The 20,566-nt window shown below is 37.8% G+C and overlaps 1 protein-coding gene across 6 annotated transcripts in view; it reads right to left on the minus strand.

Moving 5' to 3' along the window:
• Positions 1–360: 360 nt before the first annotated feature.
• The window catches only part of IMMP2L (inner mitochondrial membrane peptidase subunit 2), an 862,490-nt gene continuing 842,284 nt past the window's right edge, over positions 361–20,566 (minus strand). For 5 of the 6 annotated variants that reach the window (XM_035020938.1, XM_035020940.1, XM_035020935.1 and 2 more), the window contains one exon: positions 361–1,022. In XM_035020938.1, the coding sequence (XP_034876829.1) occupies positions 793–1,022 (230 nt within the window). In that variant the 3' untranslated portion in view covers positions 361–792. Of the gene's footprint in view, positions 1,023–7,015; positions 7,147–20,566 lie in introns of all 6 variants that reach the window. The other variant, XM_035020939.1, reaches the window with a different exon arrangement.

The following is a 20,566-nucleotide window of genomic DNA, read 5'->3' on the forward strand; positions in this document are numbered from 1 at the left end:
ATTATTAGTAACAGCTGCTGTTAATATACATATGGTTTTTTTTTACTCTTTGCATTCCTGGCCACTAAGGAAGTTTGCATCCACATTTGCAAGAATAAATATAGACTTGTATGAAGGAATTTACCTCCTTTCCTCTGCAGTTACAGGATCTATTATGTGATTACCCCACTTTCCAATTGGTGATTTCAGTATTTACAGATGTAAACACTGAAAATCCTTGGGGGGCGGAAATCAAACTTGGTCAACGAGGACTGACTTTTTTTCATTTCACTCGGAACATTTTACCAAATAGTGACTGAATACTGATAGTTTTATTCATCAATGTGAACAGGCAGGCAAGAGATAGCTCAGAAGTTTTGATTTAAAAGGGCTAATAAGAAAGGTTTAATTGTATGGAAGTATTAATGGAATTGGTTCTCCTTTAATTCCTTGCTTAAAAAAAAAAGATAAAATATTCCTTATTAATGGAGGTACAGGTTAAAGGATAAATACCCAAAACAGTACCTGAGGAAATCACTGTTTTATTTTTACATCACAGTGTACTGTTCTTCTTAACCAGGAGTCACTGCATTGTATATACTGTCAATTGCAGTATAATTCCCATCACTATGTTTTTTCATGTTCTCACTTAAGAGTAAATGACATTACTAAATTATTTTCATCAAACATTAATTTTCATATTCCCAAAGGTCTGCAATTTTTTGGCATTAAACAATAGGGTATTACAATTAAACACAAAATCAGTTGCTATTTAATACTATGTAATATTTTAAAACTCTTTAATAATGTGGATCATTTCATTTGAAACAAGCTTTGCCCTTCTGAAGACTCCTCCTCTCCACCCCTTCTGCAATGGGTGGTGGGGGCCTCCCAATGCCAGCAGCTGAGGGAGCTCCATGCCATCATTCCTCTTCTCTCTGAACAGGCAAGCGCTCTGGAGGAAGAACAGATTCCAATTTCTGCCAGCGCTCTGGAGGCCACAGGATGTGTGTAGCATGGGCATGTAGAAGTCCTAGAGAAACCTAAACCCATGAGAGACACACAGAAAGCAAGAAATTATTTTATCAGAATTATCATTAATATCTTAAAGACAGAATTTGATCCAGGTCTGAAATTCCTTGGAAAGATGGTGATTAAAAATAGTAAACATTTATATGGCACATTTCTAGGTGCTTTATATACCTAAACGCCTTTAATTCCTCACAACCATTTGAGGTACGTATTACGCCCCATTTGCATAGGAGAAAACTAAAGTCGGGTTGGTTAAAGAACTTGCCAAAAGTCCTACAGCAACCAGTTGGTGGAGGCTGGCTTCAGGGCTGAGCTGTCCAACCCCAGAGTCTGCAACCTTAACCCCCATCCTCAGTTTGTAAATACCCAGGGAGCATAAGTCTGGTTTTCATTCTCGGAATTTCCTATGGAGTTACTAGTATTTTAGAGAAACTTTACTTTGTGGATAAGTCAGAGACATGAGGAAAGTATTGTCCCACCGACTGAATGAGCAGCAACAGTTTGATGTGAGACTAAGGCCTTCCTTGGAAACTATATGGAGCAACAGGGAACTGGTGATCACAGAGGGAGGTGGAAAACTAAGGGAAAGCCAGCAATGGGGGATAGGAAGCAATGAAAAAGAATCAAGTGTAAAGATGACAGGTGGCGAAGAACCCCCCTCAGCAGATATGTGCCCATTTAGGAGAAGGAAACTAGAGGGAAGCACTAAGGCTGAGCCCTGAAAAGGAAGGAGCCCTTAAAGACATTTTAGGGCTCCCTAGGGCCATCAGCTGCAGTGAGCAGAAGAATGCCAGCAAACCTGTTTAAAATGCAGATCAAGGAAGGCCCTATTCTCAGATTACCCTTCAAATGAGGCAGGATCTGGAAATCTGTGTCTTTTGTGGTTGATGCTATTGTTGTTACTATTAGGTAATATGTTAACAGTATTTAAAAACTTACAAAGTACAGTTACTTAACCAGATACTATGGGTCCACTTTTTATTTTCAAATGTTTTTCCTATAAATTGGAGCTCCACAGAGATTAACAGATGAGTGCTTTCATTGAAGTTCTATTTACTAGCATATGCATGCAAGAAATCACATTGCACAGAGAGTTAAAGAATTGGATGTCAAGTGAGGGACTCTAAAAAGATAACTAGAAACACATTTTTTTTTTTTGAAAAACAAACACACTTCACAACAACTTGGAATACAAATAAAATAAGCCCAAAGGCTATCAAGAAGCCCAGGGGCCCAATAAAGAATATTACTTTGAAAATCAAACCTACAGAAAATTTGAAAATGTGGTGGGGAAAAAAAAAAAGAGCAAGCTCTATTCATCCAAATTCACTAGTTATTTTTATTTTGTTACTTCCTCCTTGGATGCCTTTCTGTATATATATACTTTTCTAATGAACCATTGGAAATTTGCTCACATTCCGAATTTACCCCTAATATTTCCACGTGTCTCCTCAAAACTAAGACTCTTTCCTACATAAACAAATACATTGTAAGTTATATATAGCCAATATTCAGAATTTTCCAATTGTCCCAATAATGTCTTTTATAGCTGTTTTTTAAATTCTTAATCAAGGATCAAAAATTGCATCATAATTGTCATTATTTTTGTTTAGGCCTGTTGCCTTATAAGATGGCCCACATTTATAATTGCTTGATTTTTCCCCTCCTGAAAAGATTCAAGTTAAATGTTCTTGGCAAGAACACAATGTACTTGATAATGCATTCTTCCTACTCTGTCATATCAGAAGGCACAAAATATCTGTGTGTCCCATTCTTGTGATGTGAAGTTTGATCACTTGGTTAAAGTGATATTGAACAGATTTCTCCTCTGTAAACAAATCATTTTCCTTTTATAATTAATAACGAATCTCTGGGATGATATTTTGAAATATGTAACTATCCCATGTCAACATTTCATCTAATCAGTTTACTGTCTCTCAAGGAAGCTGGTTTCTAAACCATCTAATGATTTTAACATCCATCAATGATCCTCCTTGAATCAGTTATTACATTGATGATTACAATAGTGAGTTTCCAAACTTATTATTCCTTTTATATTTACTAGCTGTCATTCTTCTCTAAAGTGATTCCCCTTCCAACCCCAAATGCCTCTTTTAATATCAAATATTTCTTCTTTATTTCACAATCTCTTATGAGTTCTTGGTTAAACTTGGACAGGTCTCCATCAGTCCTTGAGCACTTCCTTACTTTTTGGTACCAACTCGATGTTGCAGGCTTACTTGTACTTTATACCTGTTCAGCCTGAAATCAGACATCTCATTAAGGAGGGTTTTCCCTCACCTTCCCCCATTCCGTATTTCTCTCTCTCTTCTTCTAGACTTAGCACTCTGGCTCCCAACCACAAATTTACTGAGTAAACATCAAGGTTTCTTTGCAACTAGTTTAATCCTTAAAATACATCTCACTTAAGGGTATATTTATTGGAATTTGTCCTTTTCCTCCTCCACAGCGTAGCTGTATTAAGTACTGTTACGTTTGTTTCTATTTGTATTCAGTTTTAGTGGGCTTTTGTTATCCTTTTTGATTGTTATTTTTGAATTTATAAAGATTTCCATGGTTAAAAAGTTAAAATTATTCTTAAAACGTAAGGTAGGCAGAATGCCCCCTCTAACACACACTCCAAACATGTCCATATCCTAATCCCCAGAAGGTATGAATACACAATGCTACAGAGCAAAGAGGATTAAGGTTACAGATGGACTTAAGGTTGCTGATTAATCAGTGGATAGTAAGATAACGAGACTATCCTGTAACATTCCATGAACTGAAATGTAATCCTAAGAACCCATAAATGCAGATGAGCTAGGCAGAAGGGTTAGATTCAGACAGAGATGTTATACTGCTGGATTTTGAAGATGAGAAAAGGGCCATGAGCCAAGGGATGCAGGTGGCCTCTAGAAACTAGCAAGGACACGGATTATCCCCTAGAGCTTTCAAGAATAAATGAAGCCTTGCTGATACCTTGATTTTAGCCCAGTGAGATCTATATTTGGCTCATGACCTCCATTACTCTAAAATAAAGGTTGTTTTAAAGCCACTATATTTGTGGCAATTTATTATACTAGCAATGGGAAACTAATACAAAAAATATACACAAATTACATTCCCATCCACTACCACACCTCTAAATGATTAACTGTTTTCATCAGAATATTTTTCTTTTTTGGAAAAAGAAACCGAAATATACACTCTTATTTCCCTTTTTTCTCACATACCAAAGGTAGAATATTACACATTCCCTTTTGCACTTTGCTTTTATTCTCACCAGTATCTCCTAGAAACCATTTCCTAACAAACACTTCATAGAAAGGGAGCCTATGGTTTTTATAACTCCCCTCCCTTTAGTGATTCTGATTAACTTCATTGGAAGTCCAGGATCTGAATTTGCCACATAGCATCACACCCAGAAAAAGCAAACTTAGCCAATTTTAAAGAATCCTTTAAATATATTCTGGAACAGGCTAAGTAACCATTCCAACCATGTTAACTGCGAGGAGCCTAGGTCTAATGGTCTGTCATAGTGAAGTTTTTATCTGGGCTCAGTGGAGCTCTCAGTGGAGCTATAGGACAGCTGGTCTCCATCCTCTCAGTCACCCTTTTTTAGATTTGATAGCTGCTACTTGGTTGTTCCTCAAGCCTTTATTTGCTGTTCCAAGTTCTTTAACTTTTCTCATATGGTTGATTTTCCAGGACTCCTGCCAATATATTTGCTTATTTGCTTGGTGATTCAATTTTGTTTAATCAACCTTCATTTTACTAAAACCTAGGATTCTTTCATTCCAAACATTTATTAGGTACACTACGCACTTCCTGAAAAAGACAAAAAATCTCATAGATGTAGAGTATTAGTATTGTATGCAAAATTTAAGCATTTCTTTAAGAGACTAATAAACAGAGTGCCTATGTATTCTAGCAGTCTTGTCACAGATCTTTATTAGTATGTATTCAGACATGTGAAGAGCATAGTGAACACAGGACAGAGAAAATCCAGAAATAATCCAGAAGTAAAAGAACTTAAAAATTAAAAGCTATACCTCAGGTATAGCTTTGGTTTCCACACATACTGTATTAAGCAGGGTCCTCCAGAGAAACAGAACCAATAGGATATGTGTTTATATAGAGAAATAAATTTATTTAGAGGATTTAGGTCATGCAGTTATGGAGGCTTGGTGAGTTCAAAATCTATCTAATGTGGAAGACCAGAAGGCGGAAGACTCAGGAAACAGTTTCAGTTTAATTTCAAAGGCAGTCTGCTGGCAAATCGTTTATTGCTTGGGGTAGGGTAGCCTTTTGTTCTATGCAGGCCTGCAACTGATTGGATGAAGCCCACCCACCTATTGGAGAACAAAATGTTTTACTCAGAGTCCTCTAATCTAAATGTAAATCTCGGCCCAAAACACTATTAAACCTTCAAAGGGCTGGGCACCAGAGCCTATCTAAACTGACACATAAAATTAACCATCACACCCGACAAATATAATCCTCCTCCTTCTGCTTACTCAGGGTTACATTCCATGCTTACTGCACACCCAGGGCAGTGTTCTGAATGACTTAGGCATCCTAATGCATTTAATCCTCACAATAACTCTGTGATGCAGGTTCTATTATGATATCCATGGTGGAGGAAACCTAGGCATAGCACGAGATTTTTTTGAACCAAGACTGAAGTGTATGCCCTCTGGCTCTTGAGCCTCTTTTATCAGGATCCATCTTATTATTTATTTTCCAAATGAGACACTTTGACCATGAAAGGGGGCACTTTTTAAATTAAGTCAGGATAATAGTAAAATGGAGCTGTCCTGGACAAATCAAGATCAGGTCAACTTAATCATATTGCTGTCCCACATACCCTCCTGAAACACCTAGATTGATCAAAAGGAAATGACTGTTATGAGCTGTATTGTTTCTGCAAAACTCATATATTTAAGCCCTAATCCCCAGTACCTCAGAATAGGACTGTACTTGGAAATTGTTACCTCTTTAAATGTTCTAAATTAAAATGAGGCCATTAAGGTGGCCCTAATCCACTCAGGCTGGAATTTTGTTAGGACATTAACAAACAAAGAAACAAGAGGGGTGCATGCAGGGACACAGCAAAAAGTTGGCCATTTGTAAGCCAATGAGCGAAGCCCCAGAAGAAACAAAACTTGCTGACATTTGACCTTGGACTTCTAGTCTTTGGTACGGTGAGGAATTTTGTGTTGCTCAAGCTATGCAGTCTATGATATTTGGTTATGGCAGCCCCAGCAAACTAAGACAGACATGAATAAAAAGGAATACTGTGCTGGAAGCTAGTTCCCTAAGATGTGCCAATACTCATTCAAAATAGGGAAACAGAGAAACACGTTGAAGAAAAAAAAAGCATTTGTTATTAAAAAGAGAGATGCTTAAGCATGTATAGGCATACCTAGTTTTATTAAGCTTGGCAGCAACACTGTGCTGAGCAAGTCAATCAGCGCCATTTTCCAACAGCATTTGCTCATAGGGGTCCATGAAATAATGTAAGCATTATCAAAATGTGACAAACTTCTTTATTCTATTTGTTACAGTGATCTGTGATCTTTGATGTTACTACTGTAATTGCTTTGGGGCCCTACAAACTGCCTGTAGAAGATGGCAAACTTAATAAATAAACATTATGTGTGTTGTGACTGCTCTAGGGGCTGGCTGTTCTCCCATGTCTTTCCCTCTCTGCAGACCTCCCTATTCCCTGAAACATAGCAATATCAAAAGTAGGCCAATTAATAAAACAAAAATGGTCTCTAAGTGTTCAGGTAAAATTAAGAGTCACAGGTCTCTCACTGGGAATCCAAACTATAAATCTTTAAACTCAGTGAGGAAGCATGTCAAAAGCCAAGATAGGCCAAAAGCTAAGCCTCTTGCACCAAAAAGCCAAGTTGTGAATGAAAAAGAAAAGTCCAAAGAAATTTTAAAAAGCTACTCCCATGAACACACAAATGATAAGAAAGTGAAACAGCCTTACTGCTGATGTGGAGAAAGTTCTAGTGGTCTGGATAGAAGCTCAAACCAGCCACAGCATTCCGTTAAGCCACAGCCAGACCAAGGCCTTAACTTCCCTCAGTTCTATAAAGGTAGAAAGGTTCCTCGAGGAAGCTGCAGAAGAAAAGTATGATTTAGCAGAGGTTGGTTCATGAGGTTTAAGGAAAGAAGCCATCTCCCTAAGGAAAAAGAACAAGGTAAAGCAGCAAGTTATCCAGAAAATCTATCTGAGATCACTAATGAGGGTGGCTACCCTAATGAAAAGATTTTTAACGTAGATGAAACAGTCTTCTGTTGGAAGATGATGCCTAGAGAGAAGTCAGTGTCTGGCTTCAAAGAAAAGGCTCTCTTATTAGGGGATAATGCAGCTAATGACTTTAAATGGAAGCCAATGTTCATTTACCATTTCAAAAATCCTAGGGACCTTAAAGATTATGCTAAATTTATTCTGCCTGAGTTCTGTAAATGGAACAACAAATCCTGAATGACAGCATATTTATTTACAGTGTGGTTTACTGAATATTGTCAGCCTTCTATTGAGACCTACTGATTAGAAAAAGAGAGTCCTTTCAAAATATTAGTGCTTATTGACAATGCACCTGGTCATCCAAGAGCTCTGATGGAGATGTACAATGAGTTTAATGTTTTCCTGCATGCTAACACATCTATTCTGCAGCCTGTGCATCAAGGTCTCATTTTGACTTTCAAGGCTTCTTTAATAAATACATTTCTTAAGGCTATTGCTGCCACACATAGTGATATTACTGATGGATATGAGCAAAGTCAATTGAAAAGCTCCTGGAAAGGAGTCAACATTCTAGATGCCATTAAATACACTTACAATTCATGGAAAAGGGGTCAAAATATTAACATTCACAGAAATTTGGAAAAGGTTGATTCTAACCCTCATGGATGACTTTGAGCAGTTCAAGACTTCAATGGAGGAAGTCGCTAAAGATGTGGTGCAAACAGCAAGGAAACGAATTAGAAATGGAGCCTGTACAAATGACCGCATTGCTGCCATCTCAAGATAAAACTTTAATGGATGAGGAGTTGCTTGTCATTTTATGAATGAGCACAGAACATAGTTTCTTGAAATAGACTCCATCCCTGGTGGAGATGTTGTGAAGATTGTTAAAATGACAACAACAGGTTTAGATTACATAAGCTTAGTTCATAAAGCAGCAGCAGGGTTGGAGAGGATTGACTCCAAGCTTTGAAAATGCTATCAAATACCATCACATACTACAGAGAAATTGTTCATGAAAGGAAGAGTATATTGTTGTGACAACCTTCACTGTTGTCTTATTTTAAGTAACTGCAACAGCCATCCCAACCTTCAACAACTACCACCCAGCCATCAAGACTGAGGCAAGACCCTGTACCCACACAAAAAAATGACTTTTTGAAAGCTCAGGTGAGGATTCAATAAAAAATATCCTCTAAAAAAGGCTGAAGTATGTACACTGCAATAATGTTATATCTAAAAAAACAAACTTGAATTTTGTTTTTTCAGTGCATATATGTTATATTTACATTATACTGTATTCTATTAACATGCTTTATTATAATATTCACTGGATTGAGAGGATCATATGGTTCTTGTTCTTTCCTTTATTAATGTATTGTATCACATTGATTAATTTGTGGATGTTCAACCAACCTTGCAGCCCAGGAATAAATCACACTTGGTTGTGATGAATAATCCTTTTAATGTACTGTTGGATCCCACTGGCTAGTATTTTGGTGAGAATTTCTGCATCCATGTTCATCAGGGATATTGGTCTGTAGTTCTCCTTTTTGATTGGGTCTTCGTCTGATTTTGGGATCAAGGTAATGCTGGCCTCATAAAATGAGATTGGAAGTTATCCTTCCAATTCTATTTTTTGGAACAGTTTCAGAAGAATAGGCATTAATTCTTCTTTAAATGTTTGACAGAATTCCCCTGGGAAGCCATCTGGCCCTGGGCTCTTGTTTGTTGGGAGATTTTTGATTACTGCTTCAATTTCCTAAGTGGTTATATGATCCTCTCAATAGATGCAGAAAAAGCATTTGACAAAGTACAGCATCCTTTCTTGATCAAAACTCTTCAGAGGGTAGGGATAGAGGCTACATACCTCAATATCATAAAGCCATCTATGAAAAACCCACAGCGAATATCATTCTCAATGGGGAAAAACTGAGAGCTTTCCCCCTAAGGCCAGGAACACAGCAGGGATGTCCACTATCACCACGGCTATTCAACATAGTACTAGAAATCCTAACCTCAGCAATCAGACAACAGAAAGAAATAAAAGGCATCCAAATCGGCAAAGAAGAAATCAAACTCTCACTCTTTGCAGATGATATGATACTCTCTGTGGAAAACCCAAAAGACTCCACCCCAAAACTGCTAGAACTCATACAGGAATTCAGTAAAGTGGCAGGATATAAAATCAATGCACAGAAATCAGTTGCATTTATATACACCAACAAGTCAGATGAAAGAAAAATTAAGGAGTTGATCCCATTTACAACTGCACCCAAAAACATAAGATACCTAGGAATAAATCTAACCAAAGAGGCAAAGAATCTGTACTCAGAAAACTATAAAATACTCATGAAAGAAATTGAGGAAGACACAAAGAAATGGAAAAACGTTCCATGCTCATGGATCGGAAGGACAAATATTGTGAAGATGTCAATGCTACCTAGACCAATCTACACATTCAATGCAATCCCCATCAAAATACCATCTACTTTTTTCAAAGAAATGGAACAAATAATCCTAAAATTTGTATGGTACCAGAAAAGACCCCGCATAGCCAGAGGAATGTTGAAAAAGCAAAGCAAAGCTGGTGACATCACAATTCCAGACTTCCAGCTCTATTACAAAGCTGTCATCATCAAGACAGTATGGTACTGGCACAAAAACAGACACATAGATCAATGGAACAGAATAGAGAGCCCAGAAATGGACCCTCAACTCTATGGTCAACTCATCTTCCACAAAGCAGGAAAGAATGTCCACTGGAAAAGACAATCTCTTCAACAAATGGTGTTGGGAAAATTGGACAGCCACATGCAAAAGAATGAAGCTGGACCATTTCCTTACACCACACACAAAAATAGACTCAAAATGGATGAAAGACCTAAATGTGAGACAGGAGTCCATCAACATCCCAAAGGAGAACACAGGCAGCAACCTCTTCGACCTCAGCCGCAGCAACTTCTTCCTAGAAACATCGCCAAAGGCAAGGGAAGCAAGGACAAAAATGAACTATTGGAACGTCATCAAGATAAAAAGCTTTTGCACAGCAAATGAAATAGTCCATAAAACCAGAAGACAACTGACAGCATGGGAGAAGATATTTGCAAATGACATATCAGATAAAGGGCTAGTATCCAAAATCTATAAAGAACTTATCAAACTCAATGCCCAAAGAACAAATAATCCAATCCAGAAATGGGCAGAAGACATGAACAGACATTTCTGCAAAGAAGACATCCAAATGGCCAACAGACACATGAAAAAGTGCTCAATATCGCTCGGCATCAGGGAAATCCAAATCAAAACCTCAATGAGATACCATCTCACACCAGTCAGAATGGCTAAAATTAACAAGTCAGGAAAGGACAGATGTTGACCAGGATGTGGAGAAAGGGGAACCCTCCTACACTGTTGGTGGGAATGCAAGCTGGTGTAGCCATTCTGGAAAATGGTATGGAGGTTCCTCAAAGAGTTGAAAATAGAGCTACCGTATGACCCAGCAATTGCACTACTGGGTATTTACCCCAAAGATACAAATATAGTGATCCAAAGGGGTACATGCACCCTGATGTTTATAGCAGCAATGTCCACAATAGCCAAACTATGGAAAGAGCCAAGATGTCCATCGACAGATGAATGGATAAAGAAGATGTGGTATACATATACATGGAATATTATGCAGCCATCAGAAAAAAACCAAAATCTTGCCATTTGCAATGACGTGGATAGAACTAAAGGGCATTAAGCTAAGCGAAGTAAGTCAATCAGAGAAAGACATGTATCATATGATCTCACTGATATGAGGAATTCTTAATCTCAGGAAACAAACTGAGGGTTGCTGGAGTGGTGGGGGTGGGAGGGATGGGTGACAGACATTGGGGAGTGTATGTGCTATGGTGAGCACTGTGAATTGTGTAAGAATGATGAATCACAGACCTGTACCTCTGAAACAAATAATACATTATATGTTTAAAAAAAAAAAAAAAGGAAAGGAAAATGAAGGGGGGGAAATCGGAGGGGGAGATGAACCATGAGAGACTATGGACTCTGAGAAACAAACTGAGGGTTCTAGAGGGGAGGGGGTGGGGGAATGGGTTAGCCTGGTGATGGGTATTAAAAAGGGCACGTAATGAATGGAGCACTGGGTGTTATACGCAAACAATGAATCATGGAACACTACATCAAAAACTAATGATGTAATATATGGTGATTAACATAACAATAAAATAAAATTTAAAAAGTATTCACTGTATTGCAGTGATCTAGAATGAACCTATAATATCTCTAAGGTATGACCAAAATTTTTTTAATAGGTTAGATTACTTTGACCAACCGACCTAGTATTTTACTGGGACTTGACTCTTCCCTATGCTCTTTTGTGTCCCATTGTAACTGTGTCTCCTCTTCAATGCATTTGCAACATTTTTAGGCATAAGGAATCCACCTTTACAGTAAATTTTGGAACACAACAGAATCATATTAAATCATTATAATCCCTTAGCAAATCATTGTGTTTTTAGTGTCTGCTGAATGAGAAAATAGTTCCACATATATTAATGGGCCTCTTACAATAACTCTGTTGCCCACAGATTGGGAATCAATGATCTAGAATAATCTATTTTGATTGTGCACCCTAATAGCAAAAATACTGGTGAATTGACCTCGATATTTATGTATTTAAAAATTATATATATATAGTGGTATTAACATTCCATAAAACCAAACATTAGTAAAGCTCAAACTCTTATTTTTTCAGTTCAAGAGTTCTAATTTTCTTTTTGCATCCAGGGGATCATTATACACACCCTTTGCCTATTCCTGCTCCCCTCTGCTCTAGGAAACACCGAAATTACTAGCTGAAAATTGATCAGTGCTATTAGTCAACTAGTTTGTTTTATCCACACAATGCCAAGGAGGCACATGGACTAAATTTACAGTGAATTGCCTGTCTGATTGAATTGGCTCCACTGAGAAGTTATGTTGGCATGTGGTAGACACAGCCTTCATGAGCCCAGACTTTTCTTCAGGTGCCAGAGGCACAGATGTGTGTTACTATGGTTCCTTCCACCCCCTATTCAATAGCCTATAGTTTACAGAACACCCTTCCAATTCTTGGCTTCAGGACACCTTCTCTTGAAGGAAGAGCTTGCAAAGGTAAGGACAAGCAAAGTGCAAGAGTCCAAAGGTAGGATAGAGGGAAAAACACAGGAAAGAAGAAAGAAGATGATTGTAAATGGGAGCAAAGACTTTTTAAAAAAGACATTCAGAACTAGAGCCAGGGTCAGAAGAGGATCAGGATTAGAAATGAGAAGAAGCACAAAAGTTCATTTGATTAAAATATTTTCCAAAAAGAAAATAAAAACACTTTTTTTAATGCACTATTAGGAAATAAAATCTGTCTTTAATGAATTTACTGAGCAGTGTAAGGAGAAAAATTTCCACATAAACAAGGCAGCAGATGATATTTATTCTATAATATTAAATTACCTACAATTACTTTTGAAAGTCAAATCAAACTGGAACAATATTGGAACTGGGAAGAACACTGTTTAAAAGAAGGGCTGATTTGCCAGAGCTTAAAGAAGTCACTCAGCTTTCCACTCTGCCATCCAAAGCCCTTTTTACCCACATCTTTCCAAACTTACCTGCATGATATCTCGGTATGCAAGTTCTACTCTAAGGGCTTCTCCAACTGGGACCCTCCTGTAAAACCCACTTTAGTGGGTTTCCATAGAGTCTTTCTCAGCCACCCCAATTCTCATTGATTTGTTCCTTTGGTCTACCCAACATCAGGTTCTTAAAAAGAAATGAAAAAAAAAAAGGACCAAGGGCTTCTGGAGAATATGGCAGAATAGGAGGACCCTAAGCTCACTGCCTCCCATTGATGCAACTAGATAACACCCATATCAGTGTAACTTACCTAGTAAACAACCTGCAACTGGCAGAACAGACTCCACAGCTAAATGCAAAGAAGAGGCTACATCTAAGAGGATAGGAAGAGCAGAGACATGACTGGGAGCTAACTGGACTTGCAGGGACTGTCCACAGGAGGGAGGGACACCTTAGGCATTCTCCCCTGGAGAAAGGGAAGAAAGAGACCCTCACAGCAGGCACCCCAGGCATGGGAACCCTCATGGGGAAGATAAATTCCTGTAACATTTAGCTTTCAAAACAAGAAGGGTCAAATTTCATGGGTTCTTACAGTAAGTGGGGCTTAACACCTGGAACTTTCAAAATCAGTAGGCTCTGCTCTGGGAGAGTAGGGAAGGCTAGAGGAAATGGAGCCCATGCCTTTCAACAGATAGCACAACAAGGAGCCTGCAGAGACACAGCATAGGAGCAGCAGTTTGAAAAATGGCTGGGGTATAAAAAGAGAGAGATTAGTTCACTAATCTCAGAGCATGTGCTGGATGGGGAGAGATGGGAGATTTCTCAAAAAAAAAAAAAAAAGTGCCGGCAGGAGCCATTTCCCTCCCCCATCCCCCAGCCTAGACACACAGGCATCTGCAGGAACCAGTGCCAACACTTGCTACCTAGCTTGCTAACAGTGTGCTCACAAACCTCCATCCTCATGCTTCTGCTAATCCACCTCCTCCAATCCTGCCTGCCTCAGTTTGGGGCAGCTGTAGGTCCCCTCTAGCAGAATGCAAACTGTGAGAGAAGAGAACAAGAGAAGAAAGGAACAGAACAACAGAAACAACAATAAAGCAAGTAACAAAATGGCCATAAGTACATAACTATCAATAATTATTTTGAATGTAAATGGATCAAACACTCAAATCAAAAGAGGATGATGGAATAGATTTTAAAAAGTAAGATCCATCTATACATTGCCTACAGGAAACTCATTTCAGACCTAAAAACACGTGGAAATGCAAAGTGAAGGGATGGAAAAGCATTTATCATGCAAATGGAATAAAAAAAAAAAACTGGAGTAGCAATACTTAGACAAAATAGACTTTAAAACAAAGACTCTAGGGCGCCTGGGTGGCTCAGTCCTTAAGTGTCTGCCTTCGGCTCAGGTCGTGATCCCAGGGTCCTGGGATCTAGCCCCGCATCGGGCTCCCTACTCTGCGGGAAGCCTGCTTCTCCCTCTCCCCCTCCCCCTGCTTGTGTTCCCTCTCTCGCTGTGTCTCTCTCTGTCAAATAAATAAATAAAATTTTAAAAAAAAAGACTCTAGGAGACAAAGAACACTATGTAGTCATAAAGGGAGCAATCCAATAAGAAGTTGTAACAATTGTAAATATAGGACCCAAATACATAAAGTAGCTAGTAACAAACATAAAGACCTAATCAATAGTAATACAATAGTAGGGGACTTTAACACCCACTGACATCAAAAGACACATCATCCAAACAGAAAACCAACAAGGAAACAGTGGCTTTGAATAATACACTATACCAGATGGATCTAACAGATATATTCAGAGCATTCCATCCTGAAAGAGAATACACATTCTTTTCTTAAAAATGTTCCCTGTGCACTTTAATAGATCACATATTAGGCCACAAAACAAGTCTCAACAAATTAAAAAAGGCTGAAGTCATACCAGTACATCTTTTCTGACTACAATGCTATGAAACCAGAAATCAACCACAAGAAAAGACCTGGAAAAAGTACAAATACATGAAGGTTAAATAACATGCTACTAAACAGTGAAGGGGTCAACCAAGAAATCAAAGAGGAAATTAAAAAAATACATGGAGATAAGTGAAAATGAAAACACAATAGACCAAAGTCTTTGGATTGCAGCAAAAGCTGTTCTCAGAGGAAAGTTTCTACTAGCATAAGTCTGCCTACCTCATGAAGCAAGAAAAATCTCAAACAACCTAACCTTACACACAAAGGATCTAGAAAAAGAAGAATAAACAAAATCCCAAACCAGCAGAAGTAAGGAAATACTAAAGATTAAAACAGATATAAAACCAGGAGCTGGCTCTTTGAAAAGATCAGGAAAATTGACAGGCTTCACTCAGACTCATTAAAAGAAAAAACAGAAAGGACTCAAACAAAATTACAAATGAAAGGGGAGAAATAATGATTTATACCATAGAAATACAGAGGATTGTAAGAGATATTATGAAAAATTATATGCCAACAAATTGGACAACCTAGAAGAAATGGGTATATTCCTAGAAACATATAAACTCCAAAAACTGAAGCAGGAAAAACCAGAAAATTTGAATAGACTGATAACCAGTAATGAAATTGAATCGGTAATCAAAAAAACTCCCAAGAAACAAAAGTCCAGAATCAGACAGCTTCACAAGTGTATTCTAGCAACATTTAAAGAAGAATCAATACCTATTCTTCTTAAAGTATTCCAAACAATAGAAGAGGAAGGAAAGCTTCCATATTCATTCTATGAGGCCAGCATTCTCCCTGATACCAAAACTAGTTAAGGACAATACAAAAAAGGACAACTATAGGCCACTATCTCTGATGAGTATAAATGCAAATATCCTCAACAAAATACTAGCAAACCAAATCCAACATACATTAAAAAAAAAAAATCATTCACCACGAACAAGTGGAATTTATTTCTGGGATATAAGGACGGTTCAATATTTGCTAAATCAATATGATCACATCATGTCAACAAGAGAAAGGATAAAAACAATATGATCATTTCAGTAGATGCAGAAAAAGCATTTGACAAAGTACAAGATTGATTCATGATTAAAGCTCTCAATATAATAAAGGCCATATATGAAAAGCCCACAATGAACATCATACTCAATGGTGAAAAACTCAGAGCTTTTCCCCTAAGATCAGGAGTGAGATAAGGATGTCCACTCTCACCACTTTTATTCAACACAACACTGGTAAGTCCTAACCACAACAATCAGACAAGAAAAATAAATTAAAGGCATCCAAATTAGCAAGGAAGAAGTAAAACTCACTTTTTTGCAGATGACATAATACTATATGGAGAAAACACAAAAGACTCCACCAAAAAACTACTAGAACTGATAAATGAATTCAGTAAAGTTGCAGGATACAAAAATCAGTAACAGAAGTGAGTTGCATTCCTATACACTAATAATGAAGCAGCAGAAAGAGAATGAAAAAAAAAAACCCATTTACAACTGCATCAAAAATAATAAAATGCCTAGGAATAAGCTTAACCAAAGAGGTGAAAGACCTGTACTTTTAAACTATGAAACATTGATGGATTGACAGAATATTGTTAAAATGCCCATACTACCCAAAGCAATCTATAGATTTAATACAATCTCTATCAAAATACCAACAGCATTTTTCCAGAATTAGAACAAGTCTAAAATTTGTAAGGAACCACAAAAGACTTTGAATAGCCAAAGCAATCTTGAAAGAGAAAACCAAAACTGCAAGTATCACAATCCCAGATTTCAAGATAAACTACAAAGCTCTAGTAATCAAAACAGTATGGTATTGGCATAAAAGTAGACACAAAGATCAACAACAGAATAGAAAGCCCAGAAATAAACCCATGATTTAATCAATTAATCTTTTAATCTAATTTAGTCAATTTAATCTGTGGCAAAGAAGGCAAGAACATGCAATGGGAAAAAGACAATCTCTCCAGTAAATGGTGTTGAGAAAAGTGGCCAGCTACATGCAGAAGATTGAAACTCAACCCTTTTCTTACACCATATACAAAAACAGACTCAAAATGGATTAAAGGCCTAGAGAAAGACATGTATCATATGATCTCACTGATAAGAGGAATTTTTAATCTGAGGAAACAAACTGAGGATTGCTGGAGTGGTGGGGGGTGGGAGGGATGGGGTGGCTGGGTGATAGACATTGGGGAGGGTATGTGCTATGGTGAGAGCTGTGAATTGTGTAAGACTTTTGAATCACAGACCTGTACCTCTGAAACTAATACATTATATGTTTAAAAAAAAATAAAAAGAAGATAGTAGGAAGGGAAAAATGAAGGGGGGGAAATCGGAGGGGGAGATGAGCCATGAGAGACTATGGACTCTGAGAAACAAACTGAGGGTTCTAGAGGGGAGGGGGGTGGGGGGATGGGTTAGCCTGGTGATGGGTATTAAAGAGGGCACATTCTGCATGGAGCACTGGGTGTTATACACAAACAATGAATCATGGAACACTACATCAAAAACTAATGATGATTATGGTGATTAACATAACATAATAAAATTTAAAAAAATGGATTAAAGACCTAAATGTGAGACCTGAGACCATAGAAATCCTAAAGTGAGAATAGGCCCTAATTTCTTTGACATTGGCTGTAGCAACATTTTTCTAGATGTATCTCCTGAGGCAAGGGAAACAAAAGTGAAAATAAATTATTGGGACTACATGAAAATTAAAAGGCAACCTACTGAATAGGAGAAGATATTTACAAATGACATATCCCACAAAGGGTTAGTATCCAAAATATATAAAAAACTTATACAACTTAACACCCCAAAAACAAATAATCTAAGTTAAAAATGGGCAGAAGACATAGATATTTCTCCAAAGAACACATCCAGATGGCCAACAGACACATGAAAGGATGCTCATCATCACTTATCATCAGGGAAAAGCAAATCAAAACCACAATGAGCTAGCACTTCATACCTGTTGAAATGGCTAAAATCAGTAATACAAGAAACAACAGGTATTGGGGAGGATGTGGAGAAAAAAGAACTCTCATGCACTGTTGGTGGTAATGTAAATTGGTACAGCCATTGTGGAAAGTATGGAGGTGCCTTAATAAATCAGAAATAGAAATACCATATAATCCAAAAATTCCACTCCTGGGTATTTACCCCAAGAAAATGAAAACATTAATTTGCAAAGATATATGTACCTCTATATTATTGTAACTTCACAATAGCCTCTTTATGTTTTTGCTGCATAATTAATGTGCTTGATTATAGAAACTTCCCCAGACTATGCTGGGAGTGTTATGTTACATATGATATAGACATTGTATACAGACACTGTTTATAGACACTGATGTCACCTTTCCAACATCTGCAACGTCTAAATTCTGAAACACATTTGCCTTCCAAGGTTTGAGATAAAATATTAATATCTTTAAATATCTGCAAAGGTGAGTATCAAAGAGGATAAATGTAACCAGTTATGGATTTAGTCCTGGGCAAGATGGGCACTCTGCTAGATGCTGGAAATATACACAATAAAGATGACCCCTGTCCTCTAGGATCTCAAGATTTGGTGGGAAGGACAGATGTTTCAACAAACCATCGATGTACAACCTGACAAGGTAGACATACAAAGGAACCAAGTACCCTGAGCAGAGACTGTGGCCAACCCTTAGGAAGGCCCCACTGAGTGGGTGCATTTAGGTGGGCTCTAAAGGATACTGAAGATTGCCCTCTCCTGAAGGCAGATCTTCATTCATAATAAACCCTTGCCAGATTTTTATCTAGAACATTCTCCAAGTCCTCCTTGCCCTCCACTGATTTTTCAAAGTAAGACAATGTGATAGGTTTATACAACCCAGTATTTTGCAATGAAAAAGTAAAGCCATATGCTTTACAAAAGACTCAAAATGAGATTCTCTCTTTTAAAGTCCTCATTCTAGGACAAGTGCTTCCTTCATTACCAACAATTTTAACTTTAATCATTTCAAAGCAATTTTCCTGTTCAAGACTTAGCTTTAATCAGAATGCATTTTCAGGTCACTTCATGGCCTCTTCATGATTCTCTCTAGATAACTACAGAATCAAGCATAATCATTCTAGTTCCCCCAAGACACCTTCAGTAAGTAGTTAGTTCAACATTTTATGCAAAAATAGATACAAAACATGCCTCTAGGGGTATCTTCAGCTAATTTTCATGAATTAATTTCCCAGGATTAATGTTTATGCACCACTCTACCGCATAATCAAATCACCGGAGTTGAAGTGGTCTAACTCCTTATTTTGAAGCTTGATTAAGCAGGTGATGAAATACTTGAATATCATTTGGATAGTTAGCAACTCAGTATCCACAGTAATCCATAGTAGATGGATGACATTACTGATGTCTCATTGTTGACTCGTGTTCTCTTTAGTAGCTGATGTCCCACATGCTATTTTTATGTAGGGGATAAAACAGTTCATGTAAATACATGAGGGGAGAGGTGTGGAAGTCTTTGTTGTTGACACTATTTTTAACCATATTTAGACCAAGTGGACAGGCGGCTGCAGAAATAGACTAGTTTGCCCTGGGTAAGAGAATTCAGGACAACAAGGTAACCGGTTTCCATTGCCAGGCCTGTTGCTATGATGGATGCAGCCACTTCTCTGCCATGGTTACTTCTGTTCACTGGGTGGCTGGCATCCAGCTCTCCCTACTTCCCATCCCTCTTTTATTCCTTCTTTCAAAAAGAATGTGAGGAGCTTTACAAAATAAACAACCAGGAACAAAAGAAGGTAAATAGAAATGATAACTACAAGGGTGAAGACAGTTGCTGTGGAGAGCCCCACGCTTGGTTCTTGGCTATCTAAGAGCCAATGTGAAGAACAGAACATGCTAACTTACACAGTTCTTACAGGACCAGATGAAAGTTTTCCTCTGATTAAATTTGTGCAAGCTATTTCTCACATCAGATCTATGACAGCATACTCTAAGTATCATAATGGACTATGTTATTGCAGTAGGTTCCCCCAGAAAGTCACAACAGAATTTACCTTGCAGGCAATTGGGTGAATGTTGTTCTGCAAGAGACTAAGGCAGTGTAGTCATGTACGTAATGTAGGGATCTAACTTATTCCAATGATAGGAATTTACATTACCTAGAAGCCTGGATAGATAACATGCCTTTTAAATGATCTTTTCTAAATATTATGTCCTCAACTGTGCTTTTCTTCTACAGGATCTGTTCTGGGCTCAGCCAATTGGATGCCCACATGTGGGACTCTGAACACAGAGGGAGTGATGTAGAGACACAGAAACCATCAGAGTTACTGGCAGAGAGATGAATGCCAGGAAGTGTCCAGTGACACCAATTGCCAAACTCATCACCCTGTTCCCATGTGAACATAGGGATACCCTATGTTGCTGTCAAATTCCTCTGCCTGGTTTTCATCCCATCCATTTAGTGGATTAGTCAATATCCTTCCAGTAACACCTTTTCTGTTTAAATGAGTCAAGATGAAAAAAAAAGAAAGTCAGGATGGCTTTGTGATTTTTGTTCCAAGATAACTGGTTGATATGCTACCATGAAAATAGTAGTAAAAGAATGTTGATGAGGACATTTGGAATTAATTCTAATTACTAATTCCAAAGGTGAGGAAATCAAGGCTTAGAAATGTTGCCTACAGGTACCCAGTTA

This window comes from Mirounga leonina, unplaced genomic scaffold (assembly GCF_011800145.1).
Source record: "Mirounga leonina isolate KUSES-001 unplaced genomic scaffold, KU_Mleo_1.0 Mir_174, whole genome shotgun sequence".
In the NCBI taxonomy this organism is placed as follows: domain Eukaryota; kingdom Metazoa; phylum Chordata; class Mammalia; order Carnivora; family Phocidae; genus Mirounga; species Mirounga leonina.